Genomic DNA, 19,966 nt, shown 5'->3' with positions numbered 1-19,966 from the left:
CCCCTAATGTTTGCTTTCTGTGAACCTCAAGCTCAGGTCAAACAAACAAAGGAAGTATTATGCCTCTCTCCCTCTCTCTCTTAATTCTTTTTAAATGGACCTGTTAAAATCCACCAGAAGCAACTTGTAGGATTGTTTGGGAAGAACGGGAAATGCCGGCAGCACTGTCTTTAAATGCAGTTCACAGGAAATAATAGACAAAAACAGTATGTTAAAGGCTCTGGTAGGAAATAGCTGGCACTGAGCTGTTGGCTGGGGGAGGGGAGAGGAAAGTCTTGGCAAAACTGTTGTTGTGACTGTTTCTGTGGCTTAGAAAGGAATTTCCTACAGACTGGACTAACTATTAAAAATGTCTCTGCTTCTAGGAGGAGCTCACAGGATTTTTCCTGGAGAAAATGTCAGTTTTAACCATGGAAGCCCAGTGTGTTGATGTCAGAGGGAGCTTTTTTAAGGTAAGGGGCAAAATTGCTACGTATTTTGGTGATGGGGAGGTACATGTTGCTAAGTTATGTTTGAACCTCTGAGTTCTGACAAAGCTACTCTAAGGAAACTTGAGCTGCTGAAATCTGACTTCACTGGTTTCTGGGCTTTGTAGTTTCACAGAACGATACAAACAAAAGCCATGTGCTCTGTCTGAACCTGATGCTGCAGAAAGCGATGGGTAAGGAATACGTTAAACCTGTTCCTTTGTGAGCCTCTTGCTATATTGCTGTTTTGCCTTGTATGAATTTCCAATTGTACATGTGTGTTTGAATCTGCAGATGCTTCTTATGTTCTCTGCTTCATGTTGTTCAGAATACCCTTTGCGTTAATTGCCTCCACACACACAAAACAGCGGTAGCTTAAAGTTGAAAGATGAGTAACAGGCTACAGATTTCAGTTTGCAAACTGTCTCTGACTTTGGACAATTTATAATCGCTTTCTTTGAGAACATATACACATAGGAGCAGGAAACTGCTGCTGTGTTTTGCTCCAAGCCAGAAGACTTCCGGAATAGAATGCTTAAAACTGTGAGACTTTTCAGCTTTTCCTTGCAGTCGAGTTCTGGAAATTAGTTTCAGCTGTGAAACAGTAATTTGTGCTGTAGTAGCTGAGGCTGGTTTCCACGCTTGGCAAGTGGGGCAGAGCAGTCTGAGCATGTAAATCATTACCTTTTCACAGAAAACAAAACAAAACAAACAAAAAAATAGGCTGAAGACTGTAAAAGCAACAGGCTTTCTGGGCTGTGCCTCAGCCTTACTCACGATGCCCGTTTCCCATCCCTTCCTTGCCCCCAGCATTAAATCTGCTGTGTTGCTGCTACTGCTAAATTCTGTCCTTGTGTCACTGTAAAGATCTTTAAAAGAGCTACGGTTGTGCAGTGGTTAGAATGTTTGGACTAGGACCTGGGAAACTAAGTTCGAATCCCCACTGCCGTGGAAACTTGCTTGGGTGACTGTGGACCTGTCACACCCTCTCGGCCTCACCTACTTCACAGGGCTGTTGTGAGGATAAGGTGGAGAAGATTGATGTCAGCTGCTTTGGGTTGGCACAGGGGAGAAAAGCAGGGAATAAACGAAGTAAATATGTAAAGCCTGGGCCTCGCCACTCCAGAGTGTAGTGGTGCATCGGAGAAGCAGACCCTTAAAGGAACAGGTGGCACGGAGTCATATTGGGACAAACTCTTGGGCCAAGATGCTTGCATTGTTTAAAGTTGCGGTTGTATTCAAATGCTCTGCTGTTGTGGTCGTGTGTAGCACCATCAGTGTGCATGGTTCTTTACTGAGAAATAAGCAGAAAGAGCTAACCTTGTCTCTTACAGATCCAAGTAAGACAGGTTGAAATGGATAAAAGGAAGTACTTCTTCACCCAAAGGGTGATTAACATGTGGAATTCACTGCCACAGGAAGTGGTGGCGGCCACAAGCATAGCCATCTTCAAGAGGGGTTTAGATAAAAATATGGAGCAGATGTCCATCAGTGGCTATTAGCCACAGTGTGTGTGTGTGTGTGTGTGTGTGTGTATATATATATATATAAATAAATTTTTTGCCACTGTGTGACACAGAGTGTTGGACTGGATGGGCCATTGGCCTGATCTAACATGGCTTCTCTTATGTTCTTATGTGACACAGAGTGTTGGACTGGATGGGCCATTGGCCTGATCCAGCAGGGCTTCTCTTATGTTCTTATGTGATATAGAGTGTTGGACTGGATGGGCCGTTGGCCTGATCCAACATGGCTTCTCTTATGTTCTTATGTTATGTTCTTAAGTAGGCAGCCGTGTTGGTCTGAAGCAGTAGAACAAAGCAGTAGACAAGTTCACCTTTAAGACCGACTAAATTTTATTCAGAATGCAAGCTTTCGTATGCTGTAAGCAAACTTCATCAGACATTTTGTCTGATGAAGTTTGCTTAGAGCATATGAAAGCTTACATTCTGACTAAAACTTAGTCGGTCTGAAAGGTAACACTTGTCTACTGCCTTGTGTCTTACACTGTTTAGTGATTGGGATGCTAGATGAGAGAACAGGACAGTTCTGGGGAACCACTAAGAAGATAGCTCAGCACTTTAAAACATCTTCATACTTCACTCAGCAAATATATTTTTTGCGTATGTGCTGGTCTAGCACGGATGTTTCTTGCAGCACACCTTAATTGTAGAACAGATGCATGTTTTTAAATGTACGTATGGCTGAGTACCCAGACATGCTGTGTGTGCGCATGGGTGCTGTGATATGTGAAATACTGGTGTAAGACTGGTGTATATCCAGCAAATGCATTAATTGTGTGAAAGGGTGGGATGGAGATGCACTTTTGACAGTGTGATGTCAACTGCTGTCCATGTGCTAACCAAATGTTTACTGCTTACTTTCACAATGCTCGAAATGGATCTGGAAGCTTGTCTGTTGGCATTTTTACGGTTGTGTTGTGTGGTTTTGTTTTTTTGGCTTAATGTCTGCTGAGTGATCTTGGAGTCTGGAAAAATGACTGCGTGTAGCCACTAATACTTCTTCAGATTGCTTGTCTGATACTTTTCTGGTTATTTATGTTGTTATCTGTGTTTGTGTGAGATTTTTTTTTTTTAAATTGCTGCTGAGGATTTGAGGAAACTTCACTAATAGAAACTTATGAGCAGGCCTTTTTTTTTGAGGGAGAACGCATTGGAGTGCTGTTCCGGCTGGTGTGGCCAGTGTTCTGGCTCACAATAGCCCCGGAAGGACTCCTCCTTTCCCTGCCTCCTCTGCTTGGAGACGGTGCAAAATGCTGGTGAGGGAGGAGGGAAGAAGGAAGGGAAAGAGGGGGAGGTGTTGGGAGTGGGCAAGGAGAAGCAGCTGCTGGGAATTGCTGCAGCAAACGGAATCCTCCTTCTCCTCCTGCCCCTCCCACTGCAACACCAGCCCCCTGCCCGTGCCACTGCTCTGACATCGCTGTTGCCTCTCATATGAGTGCGCATGTGTCAGCATGCATCCCAACTCATCCCTCCCGGCACTGTCTCTACCTTCCTGGGCAACACATTCTTCTGCCCACTGTGGAACTGCAAAGCCTTACCTGCTTGGACCCCTAACTGAAGGAACCCTGGGGCCACACAGACCAGGAGCCTCGTCCGCACAGCCCCTTCCTCCTCAGGTCTCCTCCTGTCACTTCTTCAGACAAGAGGGGGGAAGGGAGAATAATACAAAAGTGTCCAATTTCACAGCCGCCTTAGAATCATAGCGTTGGAAGGGACCTCTAGGGTAATCTAGTCCAACCCCCAGCACAATGCAGGAAACTCACAAACACTTCCCCCTAAATTCAAAGGAGCTTCATTGCTGTCAGATGACCATCTAGCCTCTGTTTAAAAACCTCCAAGGAAGGAGAGCCCCCCACCTCCCGAGGAAGCCTGTTCCACTGAGGAATTGCTCTGATGGTCAGGAAGTTCTTCCTAATGTTGAGCCGGAAACTCTTTTGATTTAATTTCAACCCATTGGTTCTGGTCCTAACCTTCCGGGGTCACAGAAAACAATTCCACTATATGACAAATCCTCTATATGACAACCCTTCAAGTACTTGAAGATGGTGATCATAACATCCCTCAGCTGCTGCTTCTCCAGGCTAAACATCCCCAGCTCCTTCAACCTTTCCTCATAGCACTTGGTCTCCAGACCCCTCAACGTCTTTGTCGTCCTCTTCTGGACCCGTTCCAGCTTGTCTATATCCTTCTTAAAATGTGGTGCCCAAAACTGAACACAATACTCCAGGTGAGGTCTTACCAGAGCAGAGTAAAGCGATACTTTCACATCACGTGATCTGGACACTATACTTCTGTTGATACAGCCCAAAATTGCATTTGCCTTTTTAGCCACCGCATCACACTGTTGACTCATGTTCAGTGTATGATCCACTAAGACCCCTAGATCCTTTTTGCACATACTACTGCTAAGACAAGTCTCCCCCATCCTATAACCATGCATTGGCTTTTTCCTACCTAAATGCAGAACTTTACATTTATCCCTGTTAAAATTCATTTTATTGATTTTAGCCCAGTTTTCCAGCCTGTCAAGGTCATCCTGTATCCTGTTTCTGTCGTCTTCTGTTTGCAACCCTTCCCAATTTAGTATCACCTGCAAATTTAATAAGCATTCCCTCTATTCCTTCATCCAAATCTTTTATAAAGATGTTGAACAAAACAGGTCCCAGGACACATCCTTGAGGCACTCCACTTGTCACTCCTCTCCAAGAGGATGAGGAACTATTCACAAGCACTCTTTGGGTGCGATCTTTCAACCAGTTACAGATCCACCAAACCACATTTTACCAACTTGTCAGCAAGGATAATATGTGGAACTTTATCGAAATCCTTACTGAAATCAAGATAATTGATGTCTACAGCATTCCCCTGATCCAGCAAGGTAGTCACTTTCTCAAAAAAAAAAAAATCAGGTTAGTTCTTGAGAAAACCATGCTGGCTCTTAGTAATCACATCCATTCTTTCTAAATGTTCCAGGACTGAAATTAAAAGACGTTTGCTCCTTGGGAGGAGAGCTATGGCAAACCTAGGCAGTATAATAAAAAGTAGAGACATCACCCTGCCAACAAAAGTCCATATAGTCAAAACGATTGTATTCCCAGTAATAATGTATGGCTGTGAGAGTTGGATCATAAGGAAGGTTGAGTGCAGAAGAATAGATGCTTTCAAATTGTGATGCTGGAGAAGAATCTTGAGAGTCCCTTGGACTGCAAGAAGATCCAATCAGTCAGTCTTAAGGGAAATCAACCCAGACTGTTCCCTGAAAGGTCAGATGCTGAAGCTGAAGCTCAAATACTTTGGCCTTAATGGAAGATAGTGTCAGAATACACCCCTATACGCAGCTACACCCCACGCTGCACTCCCCAGCCATCTGCTGTCCCTGGAGTTGCATTCCCCCACCCCCTGTATTGCTCAGCAGCCTTGCTCAGCCCCAGAGCAGGGATGTCCTGCTTCCCTTTCAGCCCACCAAATGCGCTTCCTGAGCACCATTGCTTGAAGAAGAAGAAGAAGATATTGGATTTATATCCCGCCCTCCACTCCGAAGAGTCTCAGAGCGGCTCACAATCTCCTTTACCTTCCTCCCCCACAACAGACACCCTGTGAGGTGGGTGGGGCTAAGAGAGCTCTTACAGCAGCTGCCCTTTCAAGGACAACCTCTGCCAGGCTCCAAACTCTAGTGCGGTGGCAAGCCCCATAGCCAAGAGGTACTGGAGAGGCAAGAGCTCTCTCTGCACCAACCTATGCTCCCTGAAGTGGGTGCGGGGATGGGAGGTCATGGTGCAGCAGCTGCCCCAAAGCCTAGGGAGAAGTGATCTCCATAGGCAAGAAACTGTGCTCATCCCAAACTCTTCAGGGTAGAGTCGCGGGGAGTTCCTCTGGCCCCTACACCCTAAGCACCCTCTAGACTTTCCAGATTGCAGTTTCACATCATGCAGCTGATAAAAGTGGAAGTCACAAGAAGCCACCTACTGAGCTGTAGCCGAGGTGAAAGTGCTGCTGGAGACGCTCTGCGTCTCTCTTTTTCGAAAATTGTGTAAAAAATCTAGATAATTGAATCAATATTGGTCCCAGGTCTCTTCAGGTTCTCTTCAGTGCCAACCGCGTAGTTCAAGATTCAGCAATCCACCTCACCCCACTTCAACCGGTGAAAACAGAGTTGGATGAGATCCCCACCCTAGAAGAGACTGTTAAAGCCATCAAGCAACTGAAAAGTGGCAAGGCAGCAGGAGTTGATGGAATTCCACCAGAGATCTGGAAGCATGGGGGCACAGTACTACATAGCTCACTTCACAAAGTACTTGTCACCTGCTGGGAACAAGGCAAATTACCACAGGACTTTCGCGATGCAATCATCATCACCCTATACAAGAACAAAGGGGAAAAGTCAGACTGCTCCAACTACCGGGGGATAACCCTGCTCTCCATCGCAGGCAAAATCCTTGCCAGAATACTCCTGAACAGACTGGTGCCCACCATTGCAGAAGAACTCCTCCCAGAGAGCCAGTGCGGCTTCAGAGCTAACAGGAGCACCACCGACATGGTATTTGTTCTCAGGCAGCTCCAAGAGAAATGCAGGGAACAGAACAAGGGTCTGTATGTGACTTTTGTCGACCTTACCAAAGCTTTCGATACCGTTAGCAGGAAAGGCCTGTGGCAAATCTTGGAACGTTTAGGATGTCCCCCAAGGTTCCTCAGCATGATCATCCAGCTACACGAAGACCAGCGAGGCCAAGTCAGACACTGCAACGACCTCTCGGAGCCCTTCCCAATAGGCACAGGTGTAAAGCAAGGCTGCGTTCTCGCGCCAACTCTCTTTACGATCTTCTTTAGCATGATGCTTCAAAGAGCCGCAGTAGATCTAGATGAGGACGATGGTGTCTACATCCGCTATCGCACCGATGGCAGCCTGTTCAACCTGAGGCGACTAAAGGCACACTCCAAGACAATGGAAAAACTCATCCGAGAGCTACTGTTTGCTGATGATGCTGCACTCGTCTCCCACTCGGTATCAGCTCTGCAGCATATGACGTCCTGCTTTGCAGAGGCTGCCAAGCTATTCGGCCTAGAAGTTAGTCTGAAGAAGACAGAAGTTCTCCACCAGCCTGCACCCCAGGAAGATTATCACCCTCCCTGCATCACTGTGGGTGAATCAGTTCTGAAGACAGTCCAGCAGTTCAGCTACCTGGGGTGCATCATCTCCTCAGATGCCAAGATCGACAAGGAGATTGACAACAGGCTGGCAAAGGCAAACCGTGCATTTGGCCGACTGCACAAAAGAGTGTGGAGCAACAAGCATCTGAAAAAAGGCACAAAGATCAATGTTTACAAAGCGGTTGTGATGACAACCCTCATCTATGGCTCCGAATCGTGGGTTTTATACCGTCATCACCTGCGACTCCTTGAGCGCTTTCATCAGCGCTGCCTTCGCACCATCCTCAACATCCACTGGAGTGACTTTGTGACCAACACTGAAGTCCTCAAGCGGGCAGAGGTTACCAGCATCGAGGCACTGCTGTTGAAGACGCAGCTGCGCTGGGCAGGGCATATTTCTAGGATGGAAAACCACCGCCTTCCCAAGATTGCCCTGTATGGCGAACTCTCCACCGGCCATCGAAATAGAGGGGCACCAAAGAAGAGGTACAAGGACTCCTTGAAGAAATCCCTTAGCACCTGTCGCATCAACCATCACCAGTGGTCTGACCTAGCCTCAGATCGCAAAGCATGGAGGCACACCATCCACCAGGCTGTCTCTTCCTTTGAGAACACACGCATAGCTGGTCTTGAGGACAAAAGGAGATTGAGGAAGAATCGCACTGCTACAGGACCAACCCTAAATCAGACTTTTCCCTGCAGCCGCTGTGGCCGGACCTGCCTGTCCCACATTGGTCTTGTCAGCCACCAGCGAGCCTGCAGCAAACGTGGACTATTGCACCCTTCTTAAATCTTCGTTCGCGAAGCCAAGCCGAGAGGGTCCCAGGTCTGATGAAGACTGGAAAGAAACAAGTACTTAATCGATTGACTTGTCACCACACTACTTTGGGACTTGAATATACAAGTTTTGGACATTTGGACTGATTTCTATATACTTCTTAGTAAATTGGTCACTAGCTTGCATTTTTGGTTGTGTTATCCTGCAAATAAGCCTGGTGGGCTTTCAGGGTGCCTTTTTTTGCCTTTTACAGCAGCAGCCTTTCCCATGTTAATACTTGTGGGTTTGATAAGCGTGGCAACTCCCTCCCTCCCCTGCCTCCAGAGTCCAGGGATCAGGCACTGCAGGTTGAGCCTGCGCAATTAGAAAGCTCCATCAGCTTCTGCCCTGAATTCTCTCATTGCAACATGCACGACAGGCAGGTTGGTGCATAGAGCTCCACCCCTGAGCAGAGTTGGAGGCCACCTCCTAGCCAATCAGGAGGGAAAGAGACTTGGCAACATGGAGCTGCTGACAGAATGTAAACACCGCCAAAGCTGCCAAGAGTGGTAAGTCTCTCTTTTGACTGGGAATTTAAAAAGCAGCCGTGGCTTCCCAAAAGAAGGGAGGGAAAGAGCATAGGGTTTTTTTCAATCTTAAAATGGGCTTAATCCAGATCAGGTTTATCTGCAGCTGATGTTGAATAGCTGCTCCTGTGAGGGGTGCCATGAAATCGTGTGAGTGGGTTGTTCTGAGGATGAAATGGAGAAGAGAATGATGTAAATTGCTTTTTTTGGGTCCCCACTTGGGAGAAAGGCTGGGTTAAAACTAGCCAAATAAATAAGAACTGTCTGTAGGAGACACTGGTGCACGACCAAGGCCACTGCGCCAAACACATTTTAAAGTGTGAAATAGCTCCACGTCTATCTTTGCATTCATATACACAGATTGAATGAGTGCTTAAACTGGTTTCACCAGGCAGCTGAGTAGCTGGAATTTAGGAAGGATAATAAACACATCATTCAAACTCAGCTGTCTGAACAAAGTGGACCTGAAAAGAGAGAACAAAAGTGAAAGCATCTAAAAAAGATGACGTTTGCTAGGCTGTTTTATTTCCTGTATCAATTATAGTTTGCCTGCGTGAGACATTTTAAAAGGCTGTTGGGAAATGTGGGCATTCTGCAGGTTTGTTAAGAAGCGGCAGCAGCGGCAGCCTTCCCCTTTAGTCTTAATCCCTTCCCTTTTAGTGCTGCTGGGGAGTCAGTCCACTGATTGCTGTGGAATCCTTCCAAAGACACGTGCTGGGGGCAGCAGTTTGGGGTCATGGTCAATTCTATGCATGCTTGCTTGAGAGCTGGATTTACTGAACACTTTGGGCCTTGCTTCTGAGTAGACCTGCCTCAATCACAGGGTCAGGCATGCTTAAGCCTGACTATTTTCATTGGTTGCCTAGTTGATGTCACTTTTGCTGATGTACACAACAAAAAAATGCAAGCTAGTGATCAATTTACTAAGAAGTATATAGAAATCAGTCCAAATGTCCAAAACATGTACATTCAAGTCCCAAAGCAGTGTGGTGACAAGCCAATCGATTAAGCACTTGTTTCTTTCCAGTCTTCATCAGACCTGGGACCAATATTGATTCAATGATATAGATTCTTTACACAATTTTCAAAAAAGAGGCACGCAGAGCGTCTCCAGCAGCAATTTCACCTCGGCTGCAGCTCAGTATGTGGCTTCTTGCGCCATTTGGACTGGTTTCTATATACTTCTTAGAAAATTGGTCACTAGCTTGCATTTTTTGTTGTGCAATCCATTATAGTGACCTCTCTCGGATTGTATTCTATTCCACTTTTGGGGATGTGGCAAGGTGGGCAAGTCAGGATGACGACGCTTCTGGTGACATCCAGGGGGTGTGGCCTAACATGCAAATGAGTTTCTGGTTATGAGAGAGATGCTTCCATTATTGGCTGTCTACCAAGCCCCGGAACAAGTTTGCCTTTGTGGCTTCGTGCGCTGCAGTTGTTGAAATAGGAAGGAAACAGCCACGATGCCAAAGTGGATGCGGAGTTCTAAGAAGAAAGCAAAATCTCACAACTATGAGGGGGGGAAAGGCATCATTTACAAGCAATGCAGGACATCATTTTAATGGTTGCTATTCTTCCAGAACAAAAACTCAAGAAGGCAGGCTTTGGTCTGAAGTCTAGATAGATGTGGTGAGCCACATGAAATTTTACTAAAGAAGTTCTGATCTTGCCATAACTGTGAATGCCTAATACAGACCAGCAAAGACAGGCATAATTTGGTCCCGCGTTAAAGAGGTCTTGCAACGCCTAGAAATACCAAAGCAGCTGTTCTTTACAAGGCCCTCTTGCAGGGTACAGGTCCCACCATATGGGTGGAAGGTATATATGCCACCTGTCATTTTGCTGGGCTGGATCTGAGCGGTACCTGGGGGGAAAATGTCCCTTGAGTTTCAGGAAGGAAGGTGAGGCAAGAAAGGAATGTAACTTTAGTGTTTCCACCAGTAATGGTGCAGGCCCAGGACCAGTCCCCAACTCCTCATTGCAGCAAGCCACAACACCAGGGGAACTCTCTGGGAGGGAGAACCCTTCCCTTGCCCGTGCCAATGGGGAAATCCCCACCCGTCTCCCAGGACATTGAGGCTCTGCTGGCCTCATCAGAGGTGATCGTGCCTTCTATTTGTTTCCCTTGGCCAGCCGACTGGGGATGAAGGCAGGGCCAAGCCTCTCTACTGACTCTCTCCCAAAGTCCCCACTCCCTTGAGGAATGCCCAGGGTTTTTTTGTAGCAGGAACTCCTTTCCATGTTAGACCACACACCCCTGATGTAGCCAATCCTCCTGGAGCACACAGTAGGCCCTGTGAGCTTTTGGAGGATTGGCTACATTAGTGGGTGTGGCCTAATATGCAAAGGAGTTCCTGCTACAAAAAAGTCCTGGGAATGCCTAATATGGAGAGGATTCTCATGGCCCCCTTGCCCAGGGTGAGGTGCACTCCAAAACTTGTTGGGTAAGTCTGGGAGAGCAGACGTGGGCTCTGGAGACCCATCTTCCAATGTCAATTTGTCATGCAGTTCTAAAAGAAAGAAAGAAACTTGAAGCAAAAGACTGTTGTTCATCTGTATAGTACAGTGGCATGGCCTCCACTGACAGAGGATTTCATGCCCATTTGCCGGCATAATGATTGGCATTTGACTTTCCTACATAGCCAGGGGAGGGACAGTGGCTCAGTGGTAGAGCATCTGCTTGGGAAGCAGAAGGTCCCAGGTTCAATCCCCGGCATCTCCAAAAAAGGGTCCAGGCAAAGAGGTGTGAAAAACCTCAGCTTGAGACCCTGGAGAGCAGGGAAGGGACGGTGGCTCAGTGGTAGAGCATCTGCCTGGGAAGCAGAAGGCCCCAGGTTCAATCCCTGGCATCTCCAACTAAAAAGGGTCCAGGCAAACAGGTGTGAAAAACCTCAGCTTGAGACCCTGGAGAGCAGGGAAGGGACGGTGGCTCAGTGGTAGAGCATCTGCTTGGGAAGCAGAAGGTCCCAGGTTCAATCCCTGGCATCTCCAAAAAAGGGTCCAGGCAAATAGGCGTGAAAAACCTCAGCTTGAGACCCTGGAGAGCAGGGAAGGGACGGTGGCTCAGTGGTAGAGCATCTGCTTGGGAAGCAGAAGGTCCCAGGTTCAATCCCTGGCATCTCCAAAAAAGGGTCCAGGCAAATAGGCGTGAAAAACCTCAGCTTGAGACCCTGGAGAGCCGCTGCCAGTCTGAGAAGGCAGTACTGACTTTGATGGACCAAGTGTCTGATTCAGTATAAGGCAGCTTCATATGTTCATATGATCACATCATGATTCTAATTTTGCAGCTCAGCATAAGTTTGTGTCCAGCAGGGGGCATCGTAAGCTATAGAAGGCCCATTTGAGCACACAAGGATGCTGTAGTGCATTATAGAGAAGGATAGCGCCTGCAGTATAATCACGCACACTCAGCCTAAGCTCCCTAGCAGGGTTGTTGTGAAGATAAAATGGAGAAGGAAAGAATGACCGTAAGTCACTTTGGGTCCCCACTGGGGAGAAAACGGGGGCCTAAATGAAGTTAATAAAATACTTATATGAAAGAGTTCCTTTTAGTCTTCTAGGTTTCCTTAGCTTTTGATGTATTTGTATCAAATAATAATGCCCATGTTTGGATTTATGTATGTCATGTTGGTTGAGAAAAAATTGTCACTCTGTGTGATAACATACAAGTGGGGTGATTTCAGTTCCAAGTGGTCCCTTTCCCACACCCCAAATCCTTGTGATGTTAAATTTGTCCTATCAGAGTGGATTAGGGATGGGCACGGAATGGGAAAATGGTGGTTCATTGGGTAGCCTGAATTGGTGGTTCATTTCATTTTTTTTTCCAATTTCCCGACAATTCATGGTTCATTCATTTTGGGAAGGCATAGAACAGCCCCCAAGTCTGCTAGAGGCACCAAACTTGTGGCAAGCTCTTCAGCGGACTCCCTTCTACCTGCTTACCAACCTTGGTGCAAATTGAATTTTGGGGGGCTGAACTACAGCCCACCCCAAAGCAGATGCCCCAGTAAACTGCTCTCCTAGGAGCTAGGGAAGGGAAGTCGTTTCACCCACAGGGAGCTTGGAAACTGACTAGACACTGCAGCTTCGCCCTCCCAGCCCCTACACTTTTGTTCAGTTTCCTGTGAAACTAACTAGATGGTGCAGGGGGTGGGGAGAGTGGAGCTGCGGCATCTAGTCATTTTTGCTGGAAACTGACCGGAAGTGCAGGCCATCCCAGAGAGCAGAGCTTCCGCTTCTAGTCAGTTTCACTGGAAAATTTCCAGAAGTGCACATGCCAGTGCTGGGCTGTCTGGAAAAATGAAGCAAACATGAACCAAGCAGCATGCCAAGAAAAAACTCAGTTCGTTTCATGTTCGGGTGTGGTGGGATCAGACAAACCAGTTCAGAATGAACCACAAATTGGCCATTTTTAGCATGAGTCATGATTCATGGTTTGGTTCGTGCCCATGCCTAGAGTGAATTCTTAGGAACTTTGCAAGTTAAATCGAGACTATAAAATCTAGCTGGTTCCGATCAAGGTCTAAGCAGTCCTGCAGTATTTTTGAACGACTCTTAGCAACTAGTGGCCTGCCTTCTACGCAGGACCCAGGGTCCAGATGGGGAGGAAGGCAGGCAGGAGGGCCACTGAGTGGGAACCATGACCTCAAATTGGACCTCAGATTTTAAACATTTGTTAATTTCAGCCAGTATCATAATGCCCCCGTATAAATCGATGGTGCAGTCTCATTTGGAATACTGTGTGCAGTTCTGGTCACCGCACCTCAAAAAGGATATTATAGCATTGGAAAAAGTCCAGAAAAGGGCAACTAGAATGATTAAAGGGTTGGAACACTTTCCCTATAAAGAAAGGTTGGGGCTCTTCAGCTTGGAGAAACTTCGACTGCGGGGTGACATGACAGAGGTTTCCAAGATTATGCATGGGATGGAGAAGGTAGAGAAAGAAGTCCTTTTCTCCCTTTCTCACAATACAAGAACTCGTGGGCATTCGATGAAATTGCTGAGCAGTCAGGTTAAAACAGATAAAAGGAAGTCCTTCTTCACCCAAAGGGTGATTAACACATGGAATTCACGGCCACATGAGGTGGTGGCGGCTACAAGCATAGCCAGCTTCAAGAGGGGGTTAGATAAAAATATGGAGCAGAGGTCCATCAGTGGCTATTAGCCATAGTGTGTATATGTGTGTGTGTGTGTGTGCATATATATAATTTTTTTTGCCACTGTGTGACACAGAGTGTTGGACTGGATGGGCCATTGGCCTGATCCAACATGCCTTCTCTTATGTACATTTTTGATTCCTGTTTTCAAGGGTTTTTTTTTTTTTAATTCATCATGGCTAGAGGTTTCAAAAGCTGACATCAAGGCCTTTGATAGAGTTACTGAACTCCAGGTGGGGCCTGCGGATCTCCTGGAATTACAACTGATCTCCAGACTTTAGAGATCAGTTCCCCTGGGAAAAAACAGCTACTTTGGTGAACTCCATGGCATTCTACCCTCCAACGTCCCTTCCTACACAAACCTGGCCGTCCCAGGGCTCCACCCCCAGATCTCCAGGAATTTCCTAACGAAGAGTTGGCAACCCTAGGGCCTTCCCCAAGTTGCAAGTTCAAGAACTTCAGAGGCTGTTTAAGTGAGAGATGGAGGCAAGACTGTCCAATAAACTATCTCCAGACAGGTCAGTGGGAGGATTTGGACTTGTGTAGGTAGAATCATCTCTTCTAAGTAAAAGCAAAACATGGGGCTCTAGGATTTGTGAATCAGCCCTGGGTCTCTGACCAAATACACTACCACAGGCAAACCGCCTTTCAAAGAAACTTAGGTAGGGAAATTTTTTAATATATCGCTTGGTATTGCTCTGCCTTGCATGCGTTGACCAAGGATAGTGTGGATTGTGTAAACAAAATAGAGACCCAATCCAGTTTTATTGTTGGTGAGCGTTGTGCGATATGTTTACACTATCTATTTATCTGAGATAAGCTATTCTGCAACTCCTTTAGTTTTAGATGTGTGAATAGCTGTCAGTGAGGAAGCATTTCTAGCATCCCAGTGCATGAGCTACAATCGTAAGTCTCTGGAACATGTTTATCAGATTTGAGTATTTATCTCCCACTTTTCTCCCTGATGGGAGAAAGTAGTGTACAGTATTTTAAAAATATAACAAATAGGGAAAAGATGGGGGGAAGTCTTCTGTGGAACCTCCTTCTCCTTCTCTTCTTCTTTTTCCTGTTCTTCCCCTCCCCCCCCTCTCTTTCTCCCCTCCCCTCCCAAGATCTTCTCCCTAGCTCTAGATACAACCCTCAAACTGAGGGTGTATCTAGAAGAGACAGGTGACCACAGGGACACTTTGCCATTTTAAAAAACGCATTCCCAGCCTGAAGTCCTTTCAGTTTCACTTTAAGGGCCCAATTCTGGTCAGGACCATCACACTGCGGGTTGAGGGAATCAAACCTTTCCCCCAAATGGTGCTGGAGACATCCCCAGTGGTGTTTGGGGAGAAAAAGTAACATGGGGGGGGGAGGAGAGAAAGCAGGATCTTGCAGAATTGGCCCCTGACAGCTCAGAAGTTCCCATCTGGAAACTCATTTTTCAAGATGACAGCAACATGTTGGGAAAACCTGTCACATCTAGATAGGCTCTAAGGGTGCTTTGGACACTTTTACCTGTGGACACAGGAGGACAGACTCAACCAGATCTTTAGCTGCTGCACCCACCAAGCGGAGTAGGTTGAAACGGAATCCAACCAAGGCAGAGGTTCTGTGGCTGGGTACAGGTTCACAAGCAGAGGACCAGGAAGGGCCACTACAAGCTGCCACTACTCTGGTTTGCGTCTGTCTGGGAGGGCCCGGAGCACCAATCCAACCCCTTCGTCTTCCTTCTCAGCAAATACTCCATGACTGAAGAGGTGTGCAGACCCAGGCAATAAATGAAAATAAGTTTATTGTAAGTGCTCAAGAACAAATTAGTGGGTTTTACTTATTACTGCAACAGTGAAAAGGGGAAAAACAGTAAAGGCGGTACAAAGAAAACAAAAGCCCTGATGTGTCTAACTACATGTTCCCTCCTTCTGCTTCCAACTAACCAACCCCTTTTTGGATGGGGGAACTCCCCTGATGCAGCCTCTCTCCAGCTCTGCCTTTCCAGAGAGAACACCCCTCCTCCTCTAGCTAGGCCTTTATTCTTTCCTCCCAGATCTCATCCCTCTGTTCTTCACTGGGCAAGTTTTCCCGCACCAAATCAGAGGGACAGAAGGGATCCTGGGACATGTAGGCCTGGTTAATACAGGCTTCCCTGGAGCCTGTAGGCCACACTAGGCCTAGGATCATGGCAGGGGGCTTCGGGATTGGGGCATAGGTTTCCCACTCTTGACGGGGCACCACTGACACTGGCACAGTCCATTAAGAGTTTGGAAGTGACCTTGGATCCCTCCTTAAATATGGAGGCTGAAGTCATGAGCATTGCCAGGCTGTTGTTCTTTCATCTGTGCTAAGTTTGGCAATTGGCCCCTTTCCTGTTGTGCCCTGGCCTAGCCACAGTAAACTATGCAATAGTCATCTCCAGACTAAACCACTGTAATTCACTCTATTCTGGCCTATCCTTGAGTCTGACCTGGAAGCTCCAACTGGTCCAGAATGAGTCCTGACAGGAACATAAACAATCTGTGTTGTGCCAGTGAAACACCAAGTCAAGTTCAAGATTTTGGTATTGATCTACAAGGCATTGAGTGGTTAGAGACCAATGTACCTGTGGGACTGTCTCCTCTGTTACGTCCTTAGGAGAGCGTTAAGCTCCTTAGACAGCAATTTGCTGGGAATGCGTTTTTTAAAATGGCAAAGTGTCCCTGTGGTCACCTGTCTCTTCTAGATGGACCCTCAGTTTGAGGGTTGTATCTAGAGCTAGGGAGAAGATCTTTGAAGGGGGTGGGGAGAGAAATGTGATGGCCAGAATTCCCTTTGGAGTTCACTTCTGCTTGTCACAACCTTGCACTTGGCTCTACCCCCAAGGTCTCCTGGCTGCACCTCCAAAGTCCCCACTTGGCAACCCTAGTACACTTAGAAACTCTCTTACCTGAAGAGTTAATTTGTCCATAACAAGATAGTTCTGTATCGGCCTGTACCCAAATGAAACTGTATAGTATGTTTGGCTGTCCTAGTGTGATATGATCTTTGGCAGAATGACTGCTTTTTGCTTGCTTAAAAAGTGATGTGGTTTGTATCAGTAATAACTCTCACTTGATTTGGTGATATATATAACGAGTGTACCCTTTTGGTTGCATTAAAGCTGTCTGAGATCAGCATGGCATCGTCGCTTGGTCTGAGAAGGCCCTTGTTTTGCCTCACCCCAAATACGCAGACCCTTTCCATAGCAGAGTTATAGCAACACTAGCCTGCTTTACAGGGCCATTATGAGGATCTTTGAAATAATGCATGTAGTGCTTTGAATGCTTGAGGGTATACTTTATAAATATTAAGGGCATGATCCAGCCCAAATTGACCACTTTGAAGTCCCATCGATTTCAGTGAGAGATTTAAACAAGTACATGAACATATGAAGCTGCCTTATACTGAATCAGACCCTTGGTCCATCAAAATCAGTATTGTCTACTCAGACTCGCAGTGGCTCTCCAGGGTCTCAAGCTGAGGTTTTTCACGCCTCTTTGCCTGGACCCTTTTTAGTTGGAGATGCCGGGGATTGAACCTGGGACCTTCTGCTTACCAAGTATAACATTTCTCTAATTTAATTGGATCCCATGGATTGTTCTGCTAACAGTGGTGTTTCCCCCGGAACACTCATGTTGCAAGAGACTCTTGCAATGGAGAACCACTGACAGCTGCATGATCCAACCTTCTGAATGCTGAATGGTGTCTTTGTAGTTAATAAACCTGCACCCTTTTGCTTACTTAACTTTGCTCCACGCTCTTGTTGCTTTAATTAAAAGTTTTGCATGTAAGCTGTTTTGTGCATCACTTTTGACAGAAGGGGGGGGGGCATATAAATTGGTTTTTTAGACAACAAAGGAAATATGATCAACACTTTTTTTACCTCATTACATGATTAATACAAAGACATTTCCTGAGAATTTCTCAACTGTGCTTGGTGTAATAGCTCTTAGAGGCAGCATAATTACTTGCCTTTTATTCTCCCTCCCTATCCCCCCCCTCCGGAAAGAGAAGCCCAAATCTGACAGTGTAAAAAGCATTGTAATCTTGAGTGATTCATCCAGCCTGCTTCCCTTTCCCCTCCTCTTCTGTTTCTTTTTTGACATCACACTGTTTTTACTCTTCTCTTAGCTGATTGACACAATTGCATCAGAAATCGGAGAACTGAAACAAGAAATGGTCCAGACAGAACTGGTGCTAGAAGATGGATCCACCGGTATACAAAGGTGAGTCTAGATGGTATTGTTCTGTGGTACCCCGTGGGAAGCGTCTGAGAGTTGGTTGTGCTGCTTCAATTGGGAAGGTGATAGGGGGAAATATCGTCATTTGTATTTAGTTCTGTAGTTATGAAATAGCATTTGGTGCTTGGATAAACTTTAAAGCAATTTTGCTGGATTGGTAACTGGTGCTGGAATCATGTGTAACTGTGTTCATCTTTCTTGTTTCGTTATTTGGACTCCCAGCTTTCTGAAACAAAGGATGATTCCTGAGGCATAGATATGTACCATCTTGTTTATGGAATGCCCATCCCCTTGAGGCCTGCTTGGCTCAAACACTACTTTTTTTACTTGCTAGGCCAAAACGTTGCTGTTTAATCACGCTTGTAACTAATGGGCTGATCTTTTAAACATGAATTTATAGACTGTTTTTAGCCTAATAAATGTTTTTAAATTGTTTTTAAATTTTTTACTTTGGCTTATGCTGTGTGGTGTTTTGAAAGGTTGGTTTTAAAACTCTTGTGATGAGTTATATTTTTATTATATTTTGTAAGCTGCCTCAGGTCAGTTTGATGGAGAGGTGACAAGGAAATGTTCCCAATACATAAATACTGTTTCAAATTAGACAGTTAACACTATGTAGAATCTTCTTTTGGAACGAGATGTGAAATTAATCTAGCTTCAGGCATGGCCAGTCTGTCTTCATTGCATCAGTGACAGTGATCTTAAATGTGCCAGGTATCTAGAAAAGATACAGCCAATTAAGATCAGGCGGATGCTGTCCTTGGCACGCCTGAACATCCTTGACACAGCAGTACTGAGGGGCCGTTTCCACAAGATCCCGTTAGAAGACAGGATCTGTCCGTGCGGCCTGGAGGAGGTCGATACGGTTCCCCATCTCATTCTGAACTGTCTTTTCCATACAGAGGCAAGGTACAGACTTCTGCGGAACCATCTAATGCTAGCTAAATCTTTAAATCAGGCCCAAGTCATTTACTTCCTCTTAGGGGATGGGAGTGATCAACTTTCTCTGGATCTTGCTAAGTTTCTATATGTTACCGACCTTGACAGGAAGAAATTTAATGCTGTTTGTATTTGAAAGAAGTTGCCCTTAGTTAAGTGTTGCCAACGTCAGATAATTTTATTACTATTTTGTTGGTTGTACATAGTTTTATATTGTTATGTTATATTTTAGCTTGGTGTTGTGTTGTACTGTTATTGATGAGTTGTGTTGTTGTTGTTGATTGGCCTAGAGCCGCAATAAACTGACTGACAGTGAATAAGCCATTGCAACAACAATTCCATCTAAACGAAGGCAAGAAATTTCCGGACTAGGCATGGGCATGAACTGAGGAAATAGTGGTTCATTTCGTTTTGTGATTCAATTAATGAACTGCTTCACGGTTCATTTGGTTTGGGAGGTGTAAAACTTATTGGGAGTCTTCAGCAGGCTCTCCTGCACCTGCCCTCCAAGTCTGGCGAAGATTGGATTTGGAATGTCTGAGTTGTAGTCCCCCAAAGCAGGTGCCCCAGGAAAGCTCAGCTTCAGCTCTCATGACAACTAACTATCCTCTCTTTGTGTTGCAAAATGTGGGCTCCATGATTGGCTCCTGGAGCTGCCAATCAAGCTGCTATGGGTGTTTCTAGGGCTCCCAGAAGTCCACCCCCAGCGATGCCCAGGAAGTGTTTGAATCAGTGCCAGGCTGTCTGCAAAAACGAACCAAATGAAGCACCCAGGTTTGGACCAGTTCAGAATGAACCGCAAATCGTCTCAATTTGTGCACAAATCACGATTCCTGCACTGGTTCGTGACCATGCCTATTCCAGATGTTCATAGGAAAAATTAAAATACATACATTTAAAATATCTAAAAAAAACCCCTGCCTTATAATCCAGATGGCTAATGACCCAGAATAGTGCAGTTAGTGTGCAGGTCAACTATGCTTACATCAGCGTGCCTCATTGTCATCTTAGCTGGGGAGGGACGGTGGCTCAGTGGTAGAGCATCTGCTCGGGAAGCAGAAGGTCCCAGGTTCAATCCTTGGCATCTCCAAAAAAGGGTCCAGGCAAATAGGTGTGAAAAACCTCCGCTTGAGACCCTGGAGAGCCGC

General features: G+C 46.0%; 1 protein-coding gene across 1 annotated transcript in view; it reads left to right on the top strand.

The window, feature by feature from the left end:
* The first annotated feature begins 338 nt into the window (after nucleotides 1-338).
* RIN2 (Ras and Rab interactor 2) overlaps nucleotides 339-19,966 on the top strand; it is an 88,626-nt gene continuing 68,998 nt past the window's right edge. The window contains 2 exon segments of the mRNA XM_060253933.1: nucleotides 339-452; nucleotides 17,770-17,864. Of these exon segments, the coding sequence (XP_060109916.1) occupies nucleotides 396-452; nucleotides 17,770-17,864 (152 nt within the window). The 5' untranslated portion in view covers nucleotides 339-395.

Source organism: Heteronotia binoei, chromosome 14 (assembly GCF_032191835.1).
Source record: "Heteronotia binoei isolate CCM8104 ecotype False Entrance Well chromosome 14, APGP_CSIRO_Hbin_v1, whole genome shotgun sequence".
NCBI classification, from domain to species: domain Eukaryota; kingdom Metazoa; phylum Chordata; class Lepidosauria; order Squamata; family Gekkonidae; genus Heteronotia; species Heteronotia binoei.
This window is presented reverse-complemented; position numbering and strand designations above follow the sequence as displayed.